Source organism: Clarias gariepinus, chromosome 14, assembly GCF_024256425.1.
Source record: "Clarias gariepinus isolate MV-2021 ecotype Netherlands chromosome 14, CGAR_prim_01v2, whole genome shotgun sequence".
Lineage (NCBI taxonomy): Eukaryota > Metazoa > Chordata > Actinopteri > Siluriformes > Clariidae > Clarias > Clarias gariepinus.
The window spans coordinates 10529233-10549716 of record NC_071113.1 but is presented as its reverse complement, the minus strand read 5'-3'; the positions used below and the strand labels follow the sequence as shown (position 1 = coordinate 10549716).

Sequence of the window (20484 nt, the reverse complement as noted above, 5' to 3'; positions counted from 1 at the left end):
CCCTACTCCCAAATGTCAATGGACATTAAATACGCAGTGCTAAGTATTGACAGAGAGAAATCATTAACCCCCTTTTTTATCGGGCAAAATGCACAAGGTCAGGGATTTGTAGCTTGTTTATCACAAAAAGTCAACAAGCCATAATTTTTTTGATGATTAAATAAACCAGATGAAAGTGCTTTAAAAGCAAGTAAATAATCTGTACAATATCGTGGAGTTTAGTCATGTCAACTGGACTTTGTTAGGTTTCACTACTCACCCGAGTAGCTTCTTCAGTCTGAGGGAAGTTGATAAGTTCCTCATGTTTGTATCTCCCAGGGTCAAAACAGTCCTCCCCAGTCATAAAAGGCTTGTTATGTGAACAATGGAGAAGGTGAGATTAGGAGGGAGAGTCGTTAGAGAGGGGCAGGGGTAGGTCAGAGGTTAAGGCATTGACGTAAAGAACAGATTCTCCCTGGGTTCAAACCCTAGCACCACCAAACTGCCAGTTGAGCAACCCTCAACTGCTCAGATGTAAAATGAGATAAAATTGCTCTGAATAAGGGCGTCTTGCCAAGTGCCATAAATGTGTCAGGGAAAGAGTTGTTAAGAAGGATCAGCAATAGACACAGTCGTTAGGGTGTAACGACAAGAGGGAGTAGGGAATCCTTAGAGAGGATAGGTGGCTCAAGAGAAGGTGAAAAATGAAAAATCCTTCTCTCAACAGAGGTGGAGGTCTTTGGCACAACCTGTTTCATATTTTTCCATACTGCCCTTTTATCAATCCCCAATTAGATCAAGAACTCTTCCTAGATCCACTAGGAAAGCTCTCTCTGGTCGTTACAACTCAACGCTTCCCTAATCTCTTTATTGCAGTTTCTTCTTAACTGCTTAAGTTTTCTCCTCCTACTCTCACCTTCTCCATTGTTCACATAATGAGCCTTTTCATACAAGGCGGGGTCCATTTGACCCTGGAGAATAAAAAACATGATATCAACTTCCCTCAGACTGAAGAGGCTACTTGGATGAGTAGTAAAACTTTCTACTCAACAAGAAAGAAGTCCAGTTGAGTTGAATCAACTCCCAGATAACCAGACAATCTGTCATATTTTAATAACACAACAGACATATTTATAAAAAGTTTCATATTTACATGCGACAAATTAAAAAAAAACAAAAAGAGTTACACTTTTCTCACTTTACCAAGTATGCATATCCTGAACATCTCAACAATTGGCATCAATATGAGGTTGGTTGCCTTTTAGATAATATACCAACCTCCATTTTTCTGAAAAAGTTTTACACTGTATTTTGGACCATGCAGTGCCTAGCCAATTTTTAAAGTGATTGTTTTTGGTAACTCTAACTGATGCAATGAGAAGTTTCTCGTTTCTTAATCAACCACGTATAAAGGTTAAAAGATATTAATGTGTTTCAGAAGGGTCAAATTAATGGCCCAACATCAAGCAAAGTAAAACTAAGGAGATTGCTGAAATAACTGGAATTTGGTGAAGAACTGTCCATCACATTATTAACCCTGGAAGGATGGTGCTTAACCTAGATAGTGCAAAACTGTAATCAGGGAAATAAAAAAGAATGACTGATCACTTCAACGCTTGGTAAAGTTGCACCACAGAAATCAACAGTAGAAACCACAGCCATGTTTAATAGTGAAAGTAAGCATCCTTCTGCATGCACTGTCATGAGAATGGGACTAGGACCACTTGTTAGAGAGGTTAATTGGTCTTCTATTTAATAGGGAGCATGAAGATTAGATTTTGAACAATAGAAAAACGTCATGTGGTCTGATGAGCCTCGATTTACCCTTCCAGAGAAAGACATTGCACAAGATTGTTCAAATAAAACCAATGGTAAAAATTAATGTGTGACTTCTTGTTTTTTTTATTTTTTATATATTTATTTATATTTATTTATTTATTATTATTTTTTTTTATGTAGTCTTAAGGAAAAGTTTTCTGTCTTCCTGAAAGACTTTTTTGGCCCTCAACTTCAGTCCAGTCCTTATACTACACCAGTTTCGGGAGAATGTTTTTAGTTTATTAAGCCACACAGCGACCTATGAATCATTTAAGCATAAAAACAACATCGAACTTAAGCCACGATCCAGTAAGTAACAGGTACGATTGATGAAAAATGATCAGGCTGGTGGTTAGTATACTGGTGATGCTAAATGCTGAGGAGTTGGAACAGACAAGAGGGAAAATGAGGTTGCTGCTGAGGTTGTTAAATACCGTAAAAACAAGCAATTTTTTAAAACGTTAAAAACATTTGTTCAAATTTCTTTAATTTAATCCACATTATTTAATGTCATGGGGAACTGAGCAAAGTACTGTACATTGATTTCTCCTTCACCAAACTTCACCACAATTCATTTAGGGCTGACAGCTTTCATTTGGCACATGTGAAATCCAGAGTCCTTTGCTCCAGACAACTTCACCACTTCACAGTCCAGCAGCACAGCAATTTCTTAATCAAATGAGCATGCACATTTTTTAGGCAAATCATTTAAACTTTTGAGTCGTGTATTATACGACAATACAAGCAAGTGTATTTGACTGACATCAAAGACTCATATACACTATCTGACCGAAAGTATGTGGACACACGACCATTAGATCCAACTGTGTTCCTTCCCAAAACTGTTGCATAAAATTAGAATGCCATTAACATTATATATTATACTTTCGCAGTAGTGTGTCCCCTTACTGAAATTAAAAGGATAAAACCAGTTTCAAAAGGACACTGCCCATGGACAAAGCAAGTTCCATGAATGTGTGGTGAACTCGAGTGTCCTGCACAAAACTCTGAGCACCATGGCTCTCTTCTAAATCTAGCAGAAAGCAAAGAGGGAACTAAATACAGAACATGATGTTCAAGTAACCACAAAATGCATAATACAATAGGTCCTGTAAAATTGGTGTTAAACTGTATATAGAACCATCAGCCATCAAAACTGATTTACAAATATTACACACAGAGACTAATTAGACACAGATACCATCATTGTTTCCCAATGCCATTTAATTGCTATTTTGACCATTTTTTTTTACTTTAAGCTTCAAGCTGTAACCTTCACCAAGCACTACTATTACAGTCAACTACGCATACATTACGTTCATCCATGTAGTACTCACATACAGCGTTTGTTCATGACTTGTATTTCACACTTGCATTTTGATTTTACAAGTTTTTCGTGTAAAATAAATTCTTCAGCATAAAGGTAAGTAAAACAAGCAAAATGAAACCAAACCAAATTTGATCAATTAAGGTATTACAACCGAGAAAGGCAGACCACAAGTAAGCATCACAATGTAGCAAAGACAGTCACATCACTCACTTTACCTCCATCCATTGTTGCTAGTGCTTTCCAAGGGGCATTTTTTGACAATCCTTTTAAGATAAATTCATCATAATCACCTAGGACAATTTGTGTGTGCTTAAAAAAAAAAAGGCCAGTACAAGGTAGACGATTGGATTTAGACATGTGCTTAGCAAATAAATTGTTGTGCATGCAAACATGCACATCAAATATGACAAATTTGCTGATTTTTATAAACATAGTGCTGATTCAACATCATCTCATTATTACCATCACCATACAAAAGCTATGGTATCTTTAAACCATGAAGAGATGATGTCACTGCCATTGCTAACAGTTCTGATGCTCACCTGTAGTCGTATTCCCTTTAAAAGCAGTTTCATCTTATTCCACTTTACTTCTATTTGCAGCATTAGAAACTACTTGACCAGCTTAAAAGAGAACCCCGATATTCACAAAGGCATTTGTGTGTGTGTGTGTGCATGCTTTAAAACACTCCATATAAAACCAAACAGTGTAGCACACTGAAAGATGCTGTAAAAGAGTATGTAAACATTTTTTTTCCACGCAAAAATGCACGAAGTTAACAGTCCAGGGAGTTAAAATCAGTTCCTTTACTCTTCCATTGCAGACCAAGCTTCCTCAGCTTTCATGTAGTACTGATTAGCCAGCCTGCCCTTCATGGCTTCCATGGCGGCATCAGCTGCCTCGGTAAAGAGATCACCTGCGAAGAAAGGACAGGTCAATTGGGTGTAGCGAACCTCACTAGGTTCATCTTCAAATGATCATTATCTAATCCAGATTATGTTCTACTTTACACACTATGTAAAGATTAAAATCAAAAGACATTTTTCACTGAAATGGCATGAATGATAACCAAAAAAAATAAAATAAATTAAAAAATCATGAAATAAGAGCACATTTTAGATTGTACTAGTAAGATTGAACTCAGGTAGCCATAAAATATGGACAGAGGAATCAACGAAGATTTTAGCAGGCAGAGAAACTAAACAAAAACTGCCTTTTATGACCAAAAGCCAAAGCTGATGCATGAGGTACATCAGCAAAAAGCCTGGCTCCTCCATTTATTTCAATCAAAGATGAACTTTGTTATTTGTTGGCTCTGTTCACAAGACTGAAGTCTGGGAACACATAGGTCAAAGGACACATAAATAACATTGACAGAAATTTAAAGTAACCGCAAATCTGTCTTTCACATCCCACATCCTTTCCTCCTCTTTGAGAAGGCATTTCGGTAGGATTTTTATCCTCCTGTTTTATGAGCTTATTGCTTTTAAGTTTTACACCTTCGACTGATTCCTTTACATTTCTTCTTCAGTTAAAATTCACTGGTTTGTCAGGAATGACAAACAATCTAGGGCCTTAACAAGCAAACTTGTCAGCATGACAGCATTAGGGGTTGTTCACGTGTTGCTTCTTTTGGGCATTCAAAAATTTTATTTTAAATGGAGACACGTGACAAGCAGGCTCACAACAGAAAGCTACGCCATTGCGCTGCTTGCGCGTTGTGCTCATATTTCAATACACGACTATGCCACAGCGAGATTCAAATATAAAAAAACTAACTTTTCAGAATGCCATAAGCATACAAGATGTGAAAAGAACTTCACCCTTTAAATCCTTCTTGAACAGTTGATGAAATTCTATGTTTTCTTTTAGCTTGAAGGAGGCCTAAAAATAGCCCCCCCCCCCCCCCCCCCCCCTCTTGTGCACAATTAAATCTAAGCAAAGCTACTGCAAGGGATTTTAATTGAGGAAATCCAATTATATCCTGCACCTTTCTTGTTGACTAGCAGAGCTCAGTGTTGTTTAGCAACGGCAGACAACATGGGAGCAAAAACTCCCAAGCACTCGAAAGGAAGGAGAAAGGGATGCAACTGGCGTTTTCCATGCGCTCTTAGACATGACTTGAAAGACACCTTATACTGCCTCAATCATGCTTTTGGCATGAAAAATTATATTATATTGTTTAAACAAGTCACAGCATGGAAGTTGTAAGATCCTTGACTGGGCACTTAAGAAAATTGATGTCCACTTTAATAATGATGCTTTTAAAGGAGTTAAAGTCAGTAATACTTGAAAAAGATAATATAACATTCGAATTGAACAACCAAACAAATAACGCCACTCCCTTTAGTGATCCTTCAGTAGCTCCGCCTCTAAATTAACTGATGTGCATTACCAAGGTAGCGACACTAAAAACTGGACAAGATGGCGAATATCGAATAGAAATAGCTCACTGTTGCTGATTGGCTATAATAGTGTTGTGTGGCAATGAATAAAAAATAAATAAATAAATAAAAAAGTGTTTTATATTAAAATCACTGATTCGTCTGTGATACAGAAGAGAAGTAAATAAAATCAAAATTTAGCTTCACAGCCAAACACATACCTGCTCTCTGAGGATCTGCGGCAAGGCCGAAACTTCCCTCTTGGTACATCTCGGCTAACCGAGCAAGAAGGAGGTAGCGTGGTTCATCTTGCATGCCATCAAACTCTCCCCCCTCATCATAATCTGTCATGTTGAGTGCATTTTCATACCAATGCACCGCTTCCTCCCAGTCCTGAGTTCTGTACAACATAAAATCACAAGCATTTCCTTCACAGTAAAAAAACAAACACAACCCCCCCTCCATGCAATCTCCAGTTTTACCAGTTACCTGTTAGGCGGGAGGTTGACTCCTGTGTCAAATGCTCTGGCAACTAAAATCATACTGGGTCTGTCTCCAGCCTCGGCAGCCTGAACTAACAGATGGAAGCCTTTCTTTCTGTTCTCCTCATTGTCCTGTTGTGCCAATCCAGTTTAAATTAATTTAAAAAGTAAGTTCATTACATTTTATCTTAAGAGGAGAAGAAAAACTAAGATAACACCATACCTGCAGTTCAACCTCAGGAAGGACGTGATGCGGCAGCTGCATATATAACTGACCGAGAGCTACGATAGCCTCCAACTCGCCACACATAGAAGCCCTCTCCAGATGATACACAGCAGAATTCTGGTCCCATGGCATGTCTTTTTCACAGAAGCGTCCTCCTTCATGGTATCGGACCAAGGCCAGATGTACCTGATGATGTGAAAGCAGAACTCTGACTTCTTATATGCTTTAAAGTATTTAAAAACTAACGTATATATATATTTATTTATTTCATTTTTCGTACAAAGCAATAATCTTTTTCCCAATCTGCACCAGACCAGATTGGGAAAAAGTCCAGTCCAGTAGGTATCAGTATTGCAAAAACCACCTTATAAACAACAGTATTTGCAGAAGATGGAAGCAGTTTCTATTTTTAGCAAAAGTTTTCTTCAGAACCAATAAAGTATCTATCCACCTTTTAATATCAGTACAACAACCTTTACAGTAACAAATTATGTCAGTCTTTTCTTTCTGGTTTTCGAGATAAATTGTACATTAAGAAAGCTAATATAATTCTCTATACACATACATAAAAGTAACAACAGGCAGCTGTATAGTAAATAAGTGCTGTACCTTGCCCAAAATAGATTTGCCAATTTTCCGTTCAAGAAACTGTGAATTCAGTCTCTCCACCTCTACAGCCACACAGGACGGCCTGTGAACGTGGGCACGGGATGAATGGAAGAAGCTCCATTTCTCTTCGGTCAGCTGAAGGGTGAAACAAAAACGTAGATATAAAACAAAAAAACACTGATATCAGGAATAACTGAAAATGCTTGGCCATGGTGCTCATTTACGTTTTTGCCTGGTACAATACTTCTACATTTATTTTTCTGAAAAGGCAAGAACCATCAACCTCAGTTACTTGACAAAGCAAAATTAATCATGTCGCTGGGAAAAAATAAAGAAATAAAACCTTTCCCAGGGTGAGATCTAAACCTAAAAGTTCTTTACAGCTTAAGAGGCTATTAAAAAAAAAAAAAAAAAAAAAGAGACTACAGTGGAACCTTGGATTACGAGCATAATTTATTCAGAAAGTGGGCTCGTATTCTAAAACAGTCATAAACCAAATTGAATTTCCTGATAAGAAATAATGAAAACTTAAATTATTTGTTCCACAGCCCAAACAAATAAATACATAAAAATAATTAACACAAAATATTGAGTAAAAATAAATTAACCTGCACTTTACCTTTTAAAAAAAGTAAAAAAAAAAAAAAAACGACAAATAAGTGTTTCAGTTATTGTGCGCAACAGCACGTGTGTGTGTGAGAGAGAGAGATAATCTAAAGTAAGCCCCCCTTCTCCCCCTTCTTGTCTTAAACAGATACCCCTCCTCCACTATTTTCAACGGAAAGCACGCAACGGAAGCACTGTTTTATCGGGAAAAATAAACAAGAAATCTCTCTAATGACACTCGATTGAGCGACACACTAATGAAATCACTGCTGTAAAGTAAAAATAAAACAAATTTACCTGTACAGAGCGACGGAGCAGTGTTTCAGTGTAGAGCAAAGGGAAAGAGTGAGTGTGTGTGTGTGTGTGTGTGTCGGGCACGGTGTCCAATGAGCCGCGCGCACACAGACAAAAATCAGGCGGAGCCTTGAGTAGAGAGAGAAAGTTAATTTTTAACCTCTCTAATGAGATTTCCTTTTGCTTTACACACGCTCTGGACATGCGCATACAGACACAAAAAAAAAAAAAATTTGTTTTACACGCACACACGTGGTCACAGTGTTATAGTAAACACGTGCATGGATGTTGATTTTACCAGTAAGAGACGAGCACTAAGACCCAGCAGGGGAGACGATTACCCACGATTACCCACAATTCCGCAGCGCGAGAGAGAGTAAAACCGTTGGCTCAGTTGTGATCATGTGACACTGCATCAAAACAAGAAGCACATGTGTGATACATGATACTCGGTACTTGTAAACCAAGACTTGTTCGTTTTCCCAAGTCAAAATTTATTAAAAATCTTAGCTCGTTTTGCGGAACACTCGCAAACCGGCTTACTTGCAATCCGAGGTTTCACTGTATACGTAGAGCTTCTCCTCTTTTAACCCTTATATCTCTTTATTTCCCCCACCGCACTAGCACTGACATTATCTGGTCTTTGTAACCGAGATGAGGTTGTTTTCTTTTCAGTTCAAGTTTCAGGCAACTTATCAAGAGATAAGAATCTGCAATTCCAAGCTGCACACATTTTAAGAAGATATTTTGTTAACTAATGTAGTGTGCAGACTGACCCAGGAATGGTTGATTTATAAGAATTCATGCTGATATATAAAAAAAAAAAAAAAAGAAATGAATGTAAATGTAAAAAAATTTGCAAAAATAAATGGTTGTGGTGATAAACTAGCAAGCTTCTTCTGATTATAGACGAAATAAGGTCTTTTCAATAAATCACAAATTAACATGCAGCACAACAATACTCAATACCCACAATACTCCAATATCAAGGAAAAGAAAAGAAAAAAAAAGAAAGAAAAAAAAAAAAAAAAAACACGTCTCCCCTTTAATATTTTGGAAACAAATTAGTTTTTTTTTTTGTTAGTATCCTCTAGCAACATGCATTGGAGTCCCAAGGCTTGGGAAGATCTGATTGGTTCACAAACAGCAGTGGTGCTCAAATCAGAGAGCAAGACTAAAGGTGGCGCATGCAGGAAAAATCACCGTCAGAGATTCAGGGAGCGTTAGAGTAACGGAGAGCTTGCTGGCGTTACCCACCACTTTATGCTGAGAAAGGTGAAAGGAAGAGGTGAGTGATCAACATCAACATGAGTATTGTAATTGCAGGATTGTGAGGGGGAAAAAAGCTGGAGAAAGTATGAGGTGAACAACACAGAAAGGGATGTGTTATATGGGTTTCATGATTATGATTCGGAGGTGAAGGTGGGGGTTGGGGGGGGGACGGAATTAGGTGTATTTACCCGACGGACACTGTCTTCATCCGATTCAGAGTAATGCCTGTTGTAGAAAGGTCGAGCCTACACGGTGACGTATAAAAGCCACTATCACAGAGTGAAGAACTCACAATGATCGCTGATAGTGATGTTTAATACACTTAAGTACATTACAAATTAACACTGCTAATTAAATAAACATAACTGCACCTTTGAGTTTGATTTAATCTACAATGCTTATGATGATGATGCAGGAACGGGTTAAAACAAAATACCCTCTCATGGTGCTCCCCTAGGTCTCCTTCACTGCGTTTTTCACTTGGGTAACCGCTGTCTCCTCCACTCTCCGAGTCCTGGACACGAAATTACGATTTCAGGTCTGATGACCTTACTGTGCATTAAATTACTATGCATCACTATTCATTAAAAAAAAAAAAAAAAAAAAAAAAAAAAGTCCCCCCAACCTTTCGATTCCAGTTGTTTCTGTCCGAGTCATCCATTTCTTGCATGCTTGACCAACCTGCTAAACACAAAAAACAACTTTTCAGAGTTTCAACAGCAGTATAGAATTCTATTCTATAACCCTAACAGTGAACTGTTGATATTGCTTAACAGCAAAACATAAATAATGCAAGCTGAAACTAAAGCAAATAACGCATACTGACGGAAAGGCACACACCCAATGGGGATCGGCCTGCAAAGGCACCCAGGCTCAGAGGTGAGCATGGAATAGAGTCCGCATCGCTCATGTTCTCGTCAGCAGAAGAAGTCTCAGAGAGACGGGACAGCAGAGGGGGTCCCCGGCTTAGTGACGTCGTCCGCACCCTGGGGGAGCCACATTGCTCCTCAGAGCCACGGAGAACCGTCTGGGCTGACTCCTAACCATAGAGAAAACAACATATTGCATTCATTTTCATGAATTAACGTTTCAGCCAGACATTTCAGAGTAATGCACTTAGAATATACTTATCATTTAAAATTTTATCATTATTACTGGTGCTTTACAAATGGGATTTCAACCACTGATATGTAAGTTCAGCTAAGAGGTTTAAGGGATTTTTTGTTTTCTTTTATTTCTTATAACACTTAATATGGAAATGGCATAATTATAATTAAATCCATGTTAGTGTTATATTTTTGGACACAACCTAGTTTTACTTAGTCTCACATGATGAGAATATTTTCACATTATGTTTTTCCTGACTCAGGTTTGTGTTCTTTAGATGATGTTTCGGTATTAAATTGTGGGTTTGCAAACTTAGTTTAGGATTACCCTGCCCAGGCTGACTGGTGCGTACAAAATAAATTTATATTCTCTTGTTGAACCCTGGCTCGGAGTCTCGTGATTCCTTTATTGTTTTATGATCTGGTCATATCCAGAAGAATTTATTACAATTTACAACAGTGGAAAGCTATTATGTTCTTACGATCAACCAGCAATTTGTTTGCAGTCAGAAGTTTTTTTTGTAAGAATTCTCTGGGTTTTCTTCCATTACAGAAGTCATAGAAATAAAAGAATTAACTGCAAGCTCAATATAATATAATAATAATAATAATAATAATTATTATTATTATTATTAATAATAATAATAATAATAATAATAATAAATAATAATAATAATAATAAATAATAATAATAATAAGAAGTTAATAATGATTATTAAGAAGATGATTTCATCTGTGTGATTTGTCACATGTACTGTATAGCTCAGTAAAATTATTTTTTCGCATATCCCAGTTGGGAATCAGGGGTCAGAGCACAGGGTCAGGCTGGCTACAGTACCCCCGGAGCAAATAAGGTTAAGGGCCTTGCTCAAGGGTTCAACAGTGGCAGCTTGGCGGTTTTGGCGCCTGACCCCCGACCTCCCGATCAGTAACCCAGAGCCTTAAAATGTTTGAGCCACCACTGCCCCGATATAGCGTCATGACCCTTATGTCCACGATAAGCGTATATAAACTTCTGACTTCCCACACAAACAAAAAGTTTTTGTTAAAAATTATAATAATTTAGTAGCGTTTTGTTTTTTTTTTATATTTACTTCTCCTATGTCATTATTTGTACTTAAGTACTTAATATCAGTAATTTGGACATAACAATATTGAACATTTTACTTTTATTTTACAATTTTTAAGCAGGTGAACTGAAGCTACAAGTATGCTGTTTTGTCTTATTTTAGTCCACATTCTTGCTATACTTTCTCCTGGTTACAGAAACTTCCCCATCTTTAGCTTGTTTAAGTCTTGGAATTGGTATGATTAAATGTGGGATTCTAACAGCTGTCAAGAACAGTGTTTATCATTAAACTAACCAGCAGCTTGTTGGTGCAGTCCAGCTGACAGCTTTCTGCAGGAGCCAGGTCAAAAGGTGTGAGGCCCATACTCTTACAGATCTTGTTACACAGGTGAGAGTGGAAGAACAGGGCCATTCCGCGTACACCTTAAAGACACATACATCACAAAAATGACGTCTGAGACTAGCATCATAAGAAACAAGTCCTTGCAGATTCTTGTCAAATCCAGAAAGAGAAAAATATAGATAAAGTACCCAGATTTCCATCACCAAAGTCTGTGCCCTTCTCAGTGTGGATCTGAGGGTCTGTGTAGAGATCTCCAACACCCTGAATGTCCACAACTATCAGCTGGTGTCCCGAGCGCTCGAATGTAAAGTGACTGAAAGCCTAAAACCATAGGTGTTTTTGTGAACCCTGTTTTTTAATGTGTGTGATATATGACATCACTTTCAGTGGACGTTTTGTGAACGCTGAGATGACCTACCTGGGGTGTAAGTCGGATGTTATCGTCTCTCACAAAGCCAGAGTTGGAGTTGTACTTGATGTATTGCCCTTCGATGTAGTGCTCCAGGTGGAAAAGCGGTTTCCCTGGGCGTGAGGTCATTTCCACAACACACATCTGCATGATGTCAACCTACGTCAATGTGTAAAAGACCCAAAATACATCAGCTTACTTCTTAGAGAGGGAAAAAAAACTAGCTAAAAACACTAAAAACAAAGCTAAAACACTACCTGCTTTGGAGGCCTGTGGCGATTATACTCTTCACCCCATAATTTAGCTTCCATTTGTAATCTGACATCCTCGAAATAAACATCCCTGTCCACGGTCTCCATGTACCGCTTAGCCACATAGTTCGATGCTGTTTTCCACTTGCTGCTATGAGAGAAGTTTGACAACTTTTTTCTGCAAAGAAACGAAACACAGTGTCAAACAGCTGCCGAATGTGAAAACCAACTTTACAACCACAGTGACAAGGAAGTCATGCTCACACACTGCCTATTTACATAAGGTGAGGATTAACCAGTAGAAACTAGACAGAAGCTTTACTCAACAATAACAGGGTGTTGTGAAAGAACACATGATACTGCAGCTTTTCAAAGTTTCTTTTTTTAACTGTTACCATGTCACACAGAACAGGAAGTAGGACCCTAAACCTGACCCCTCCAAAAGGGGAATGCCATGCCCTGATCTGCTATGTAAGGAATGTACTCCAGGGTTGAATGAACATGGTCAAGTTTTGCTCTTGGGAGTACTTACGTTCGGAAACACTCCCTCATGGCACCTTTTCCAAAGGGCTGTACAAGAAACATTTATTTAAAAAACAGTGAAATGTGACAAGTCAAATAATCTCACGGAGTTTATGGTTAACCTAAACAAGCGATTAGGACAGTGCTGTTGGTACCTGAGCGGACATTTTGATGAAGACTTGGTCCTGCACCCATTCACCAGTAATAGCATTGTACCTACAAGATAACCAGAAAGATAAAAATGTAAAAACTTTCAATCAGTTTTGTACAAGACCTCATTCATTAACTACAGGATGTGTGAAAAGTAACGGAAATAACGTCCATATTTCTAATACAAATGTACTGAAATAAATCGTATGTGTACTTTAATACATAGGAAAATCAAAGCAAAGCAAATTTAGGCGGTGGCATCAAGCTGAAGTCATTTGTGATATTGCTGAAAACCTCCTGAATTCCTGCCTCCAATTCCTCCAGTATGCACGGTGTTGTCCTGTACACCTTCTCCTTTGCGTAGTGCCAGAAGATATGAGTGATATTTGGACTTCTTGGAAGCCATTCAGGAGGTCCATGTTGTCCCAGCCAATGGCCTGGAAAATGCTGGTCTAACCACGCACAGAGCAAAATGGTGTGGTGCTCCATGGGGTGGAGCTTCAGTGATACTACAAGTTCGATAGCCATTAAATATGGCCTAATCAATTTTCACCCACTTTGTAGTATTTTGGATGAACAGAATGACCGATTATTGGTAATCAAGCTACTATGGAATCTCAAGTCAAAATACCATAAGCATTCAAGACAAACCGGGAATTTATATTAAAAATTTCTTATGCATAAATCCGATTAACTTTTACGCCTTTAGGCACGGTAAATCCATAAATGATGAGGTGTCTCGGAGCCTACTGCAGTCGATCACATGAACCTTCAGCAAGAGAAAAGACCAATATTTTAAATTCAAATCAATCGATAAATTGTATCGATAAATAACTTGTACAAGTTATCAGCAAAAAACAGGCGTTCCACTTGTTAAATGCTCGTGTGAACAACTGAGAAACAGATGCATCTGTCCGTGGGACCTGTACAAACAACCATTTAGGAACCCTACTTGCACATTACAGGCACCCAGCTGGAAGTCACTGACACATCCCCCATACAGTCCTGACCTTGCTCCAAGCCAGCATGTGAGGCCAGCATTTCAGATGTGAAGCAGGCAGTCTGATCATGGCTCTGGTATTCTAAGAAAACTTTTTACCTTAAGGGTATCCAAGCACTGGGATAAGCGCATTATTTATATAAATAAAAATTTTTTATATGAGAATTATGGGATTATATAAAAAATAAAGTTAGTTTTTAATCTAACGTATATCTTTGTTCTGTTAGTCTGTACAATCAAAAGTCCTGATTTGTTGAACGCCCCATTTTTTTTTATTGGATGTTCTAACGTTGTCATTCTTATACGCTTCCTACTTCCTTTGTTTATTAAAAACCTTAAAAAAAAAAAAAAAAAAAAAAGGTAATAAAACTTTTTGACTGCCTGAAAACATAACATGCCTATAAATGAATATATGGTCGTGTCTGTAGGGAGGCATGGCCTGTATGCCTATCCTTCATAATCAAGATGCAATAAGGAAATCACACTGGATTAAATCACTTTGAACTCAAAGAACTTTTCATAAATCAATTTCATAAATAAAATTAGCTTTTGCTTAGATAATTCTGTGCAATAATTTTATTTCCCTCTGTCACCACACAAATTGTATTGCAGGAGAGAGAAAAAAAAGATACTTGTACACCAAAAAGTAATTTATAAGCCACTTTGAAAATATAGATGCAGATTTTTTAGTTTATTTTCCCAATACTTTTATTTACTATTATTTAGTTTTAAAATATATATTGTATGTGTGTTTTGTATTTATTTATTTAAATATTCCTCTTATTTCTTTTCCTGCTGACTGGCCGTTTTTTTGTGGTGTGGTGGGAGGGGAATGGGTAGAAAAAATATATATAATAGTGTATCATGTATGTATGTATACAGTATGTAACTTGTTTATGTTTCCAATAATAAAGAAAAAAAGATTTTTTAAATAATAATGGTGTACTGTAAAAAAAAAAAAAAAAAAAAAAAAAAAAACAAACACAACCCAGCTATCATCACATGTCTTTTATTTACACAAGTAAAAGTGCACGTAGCTCCTCTTAGGAGGAACACTCTGTACCATGTGAAGCGTTCCAAAAAGAGCGCAACCCCTACTACTCCAACCCTCAGCCACCAGCTGTATATCACGACTGCGAGGGAATGTCTTTACTGCCGTGTCAAATTTAAGACAGGACCTACAGCCGACCAGGAGTCCCTTCTGCCTCCCATATCTCTGTCACACACTCTTATGTAAAAAAAACAACTCCTGAAACTGTACAGAGCGAGTTAAAAACAACAGACCTGTAACGAATGCAAGGCTCCGTCTCAACCTCTTCTAGATGAAATTCGGCCCAGGGATCTGGCATAGCCTTGGCTTTCTCAATAGCATGTTTCCAAGCAGCCTAAGCACAAAGAAAAAAACCACAATGTTCATTTTTCCTGCAGACTTTTCTAGTTAAACTGTCCAGCTTAAGAGACACACATTTCCTAGTTTCTTTTTTTCTTCCTGTATTTGATTAATACAGGACGTGCACAAAAATACATTAGCTTAAACAAAAGTAGAGAGGAACAGACAAGCACAGGAAGCAAGTGAACATAAGTTCATGCGAGGATTATGATCATTATGTTAAAATCGATTCAACGGCACATAATAAAAACAGACCCAAGTTCCAACATTTTCCTCAAATGGTTCAGTAAATGTTAAAAATAAACATGGCTTGGACTTTACAGTATGATCTTGGCCGGCTTACATGGCAATAATCCAAGATGACACACTTGCAAATCTAAAACCGTCATTAAGGAGAGATGAGAAGCACTGGTATAGGAGCAATTGATCAAAAATGATTATCTTGCAATGGAAGCGTGAGCAGAGATTTTGTTTGCTACCTTCAACTCGTAAAAGAGCAGGCATGCCACAAATACTGCAGTGCCGCAGCCTATAATTAGATATGTGAGAGGTTGTAGGTCAACCATGTGATAGTGTGGACACACGTATATGCAAACGTATGTGTTGCGTGTATCTGTGTTATGTGTACGAGGTAACCGTGAGACTTGGACCAAGTGTTAAAACCGGCATTTCTTCTGTTTTTCAGAAACAATGGGTTCTGAATGTTTAACAAACTCTTTATTAGGCTTTTATGTTTTTTTGCAGGTAGCAAACAGCTGCAACAACAGGAGATTATCAATGAGAAAAAGAGAGAGAGAGAAAAGAGAAAATCCTAAAAGCAAAGTAAGAGCATGCATAACATATTATGTGAAGCCAGAAGAGGAGGGGAAAAAAGATTAATGTGTAAAGGAAAATCCAGGGAATAGGATTTACGGGGCATGGGAAAGCAAAGAAAAAAAGTTTGTTTTTAAAAAGTTGTTGAATGCACATACCCGACCTCTCTCAGTTAAAGAACCAAACCTGACAGAATGCACCTCTTGGCCTGTTTCGTTTTTGTTCTGATGGGGAAGTGGAAGGGCAGATACAGACACAGCGTACAATTAGACATAAATGACACATTCTCTAATTTGGACAGCATTAAATTCAATTCCTCTTCTGCTTCTTGATGCAAGAGAAGAACCCAAGCGCTACCTACAACCAAGTGAGTGTACAGTAAAGATTCTTAAATAGAATTGTGCAATAAGGCATGCGAGAAAAACGTTAAAGACTGGAAAGTCAGTATTGGACAGTAAACAAATGGGGGGAAAAAGGATCTGATCTCCAGTTCTTTATAAGGGGTTTCAGGAAGAAGCCTCTGATAAGCATACGTTTCAGACAGGGCTCTTGAGCTTGCTATATAAAAAAAGAGCCAGCCATGTGTATATAAAAGATATAACATCCAGGGTTAGGGTTCGATTCCCGCCTCGGCTCTGTGTGGAGTTTGCATGTTCTCCCATGCTTGGTGGGTTGACTCCAGGTACTCTGGTTTTCTCCCGCAGTCTCACAGGGTAGGAGGAAAATTGACATCCCCAAGTTGCCTGTAGTGTGTGAATGTGAAAGGTCCCAAATTTGCCTGTAGTGTGTGAAGGTGTGGCAACCTAACCCCTTAAATACCTGCCACAGGAACAACAGATATATCTCCAGGGTGAAGAATATCTGTCATCTGCGCCGGATGACATGTGAATGGACCAAAATGCAGAATTTTTTACTATATATCTATTATACATGCCATCAACATGTGGAAAACCCTTTTTAACATTTCCATACATGCAAGATGGATTTTTGCTAAACTTTGGATACTTATCAATGTCTTATGCACAACCTGAGACATTTTTTTTGGGGGGGGAGCGCATTTACGTGTAAACAAATCAGGTCTGTTTAAGAAAATATTTGCACTACAATAAAAACAAAAAAAAAATCACTTGGTTGTGATAGAATTAACATTCGAACACGTGCAAGAATGATATTAACATAAATGAATTAATTAAAAAAGTAGGTGTTACCTTGTAACTGAACGAGTTTTTGGGCAGTGAACTAGAGAGCTGCTTCTGGTGGACGAGGTCTTTGAGGTAGTGACAGATGCCCTTCGTGGGACTGACCGGGTCATCAGTGATGGGGCAGATGTAAAAATCCTCGTCATCATCAGCAGAGCTGACAGAAGACACAGTTCTTTTGACAGGTGGTCTTTTCACACTGTCCACCTCCTCCATCCTAAACATAAGCTCCTCTTCAGCCATGGTGATGATCCTCAAGTGCTGGGGGAAACAAATAAGCACCTAATGAAACGTTTGACATGGGAGATCAATAATGCAGTTGAAGATCTGATTATTTATATATAATATATAATAATATATATATTTGTGTATACTGTTTATGTATGTATATCTTCATGTGTGTGTATATATATATATATATATATATATATATATATATATATACACACACTCACCTAAAGGATTATTAGGAACACCTATTCACTTTCTCATTAATGCAATTATCTAATCAACCAATCACATGGCAGTTGCTTCAATGCATTTAGGGGTGTGGTCCTGGTCAAGACAATCTCTTGAACTCCAAACTGAATGTCAGAATGGAAAAGAAAGGTGATTTAAACAATTTTGAGCGTGGCATGGTTGTTGGTGCCAGACGGGCCGGTCCGAGTATTTCACAATCTGCTCAGTTACTGGGGTTTTCACGCACAACCATTTCTAGGGTTTACAAAGAATGGTGTAAAAAGAGAAAAACATCCAGTATGCAGCAGTCCTGTGGGCAAAAAAATGCCTCGTTGCTGCTAGAGGTCAGAGGAGAATGGGCCGACTGATTCAAGCTGATAGAAGAGCAACTTTGACTGAAATAACCACTCGTTACAACCGAGGTATGCAGCAAAGCATTTGTGAAGGCACAACACGCACAAACTTGAGGCGGATGGGCTACAACAGCAGAAGACCTCACCGGGTACCACTTATCTCCACTACAAATAGGAAAAAGAGGCTACAATTTGCACGAGCTCACCAAAATCGGACAGACTGGAGAATTTTCGATTTCCGTTGAGACATTCAAATGGTAGAGGTAGAATTTGGCGTAAATAGCATGAGAACATAGATCCATCATGCCTTGTTACCACTGTGCAGGCTGGTGGTGGTGGTGGTGTAATGGTGTGGGGGATGTTTTCTTGGCACACTTTCTTGGCTCACGTTAGTGCCAACTGGGCATGGTTTAAATGCCACGGGCTACCTGAGATTTGTTTCTGACCATGTCTATCCTCTGATGGCTACCTCCAGCAGGATAATGCACCATGTCACAAAGCTCGAATCATTTCAAATTGGTTTCTTGAACATGACAATGAGTTCACTGTACTAAAATGGCCCCCACAGTCACCACATCTATAGACCAATAGAGCATCTTTGGGATGTGGTGGAACGGGAGCTTCGTGCCCTGGATGTGCATCCCACAAATCTCCATCAACTGCAAGATGCTATCCTATCAATATGGGCCAACATTTCTAAAGAATGCTTTCAGCACCTTGTTGAATCAATGCCACGTAGAATTAAGGCAGTTCTGAAGGCGAAAGGGGGTCAAACACCGTATTAGTATAGTGTTCCTAATAATCCTTTAGGTGAGTGTATATAAAGAGAGAGATGTGTGTGTGTGTGTGTGTGTGTGTGTGTATATATATATATATATATATATATATATATATATATACACACACACACACACACTGTAAATACTGTATGTGCGCGTATATACAGTACTGTGTGTGTGTTTGTATCTTTATGTCTATTTATATGTATGTTGACGAAGCTACTGGTCTGTTAGCATGAATTAATTATGGTTAGCAAACATTATTAGCTAGGTTAGCATGCAATCTGTGTTTATTTATTTATTTATTTATTTGATTAATTAACTCAAAGATAGATTCTAACACAAAGTAAAGATCGTATATACGACATATCTAACGTTTAATCTCTTTCACAGTGCTGTGTCATTACAATATACTTTAGTTTTCCGGGTTTTCACGGAGTGGTGCACTTGCTGCCAGGAGCTAGAAGCTAGGCTGCACATACTGAACAAAAACACACTTCAATGTCAAGAACTACACACACACACACACACACACACACCAGCTTACACACCTTCCTTTAACAATCAGCAATGATCCTGTCCGGAATGCATAACATTCACGAAATGGTCTTCTTCTGTATCCAGGTTTGTGCACAAAAAAACGTGCACCGACGTCTCCAACACGTGGATATTTTGGGAGGAAAAGACAGCCTTCCTGTCCTGTCGCAGTGATCCCTAATGCTGAGCACAGCGTGTCCCACCACTCCAAGCCTGATGCGCACACAAACACTCACACACTCCCTCACACACACACATATCAGCAGTGTTACAAGCCAGCACACTCCTTCTTCTTGTTACTCCGCCTGCGTGGCGCCATCTACAGCCAAATCCCAATGCCCCAGCTGTTTACCAACAATATCCATCATTCATCTCCTCTTGTGCAGATAAAGGTGCATAAAACCGTAAACACATATCATTGCACCATCTCGATTATATCAGAATACCACAAATACTTCAATACAGCACTGTTTGTCCAAGTGCCATATCTAAATAGACCACTAGAGGGAGTCTGTGAGTCATAATTCCGATTATCACAAGCTCCTTATAGAGTCATGTGTGTAGGGCACGCCACGCCCACAGAGACATTACCTCCCTGCACGGACGGCACGTACACACACACACATACAACAAAAAGGGAGAAGAGACAGTCCCAGTTTAATAAAGACAGAGTTGAACTTCCTCACTGAATGTCCTAAGTGTCACCACAAACACACGGAATTCTTTACCAAATTCATCCCCTGGTTTAACGGCTTACCAGACCACGACAAACTGCCCCACCTACTGGGGGAGCACAGAGAGCTGCACACACCCGCCACCAGGAGAGGGGCAGTGAGTGGAAACATGACGTGATGTTACACACACACACACTGAAAAGTTAAATTTGTGTACACTTTTCATTCATTCATTCATTCATCTTTAAAATTATTTTTACTCTTTTTTGTTGTTAATCTAATCCTGCTTTTATCTTTTAATCTATTAATGAGGTTTGGCAATATGAATGTCCATATTTGTCATGCCAATAAAGCACCTAGAATCCTGAATCTTGAAAGACAGAGAATTAAAATTCAAATTTTTATTTGACACATACACCACCATACACAG

At 38.4% G+C, this 20484-nt stretch overlaps 1 protein-coding gene across 7 annotated transcripts; it reads right to left on the bottom strand.

Annotated features, from left to right (window-relative positions):
- Nucleotides 1–3003: 3003 nt before the first annotated feature.
- On the bottom strand, nucleotides 3004–19867 carry eef2k (eukaryotic elongation factor 2 kinase). 7 transcript variants are annotated; one of them, XM_053511411.1, is made up of 20 exons: nucleotides 19395–19867; nucleotides 17262–17513; nucleotides 16212–16277; nucleotides 15135–15235; nucleotides 12856–12916; nucleotides 12711–12748; nucleotides 12185–12356; nucleotides 11937–12086; nucleotides 11707–11839; nucleotides 11471–11598; nucleotides 9841–10039; nucleotides 9626–9684; nucleotides 9437–9514; nucleotides 9189–9245; nucleotides 8932–8994; nucleotides 6829–6963; nucleotides 6217–6405; nucleotides 6001–6125; nucleotides 5733–5911; nucleotides 3004–4043 (listed from the first exon to the last, which is right to left on the bottom strand). In XM_053511411.1, the coding sequence occupies exons 2-20, from the start codon at nucleotides 17493–17495 to the stop codon at nucleotides 3934–3936; spliced, it is 2277 nt and encodes a 758-aa protein (XP_053367386.1). In that variant the 5' UTR covers nucleotides 17496–17513; nucleotides 19395–19867; the 3' UTR covers nucleotides 3004–3933. The 7 variants fall into 7 exon arrangements, with proteins under 7 accessions (XP_053367386.1, XP_053367387.1, XP_053367391.1 ...); XM_053511412.1 differs by having other exon boundaries at nucleotides 9626–9681; XM_053511416.1 differs by lacking the exon at nucleotides 16212–16277.
- Between the last annotated feature and the right edge of the window lie 617 nt (nucleotides 19868–20484).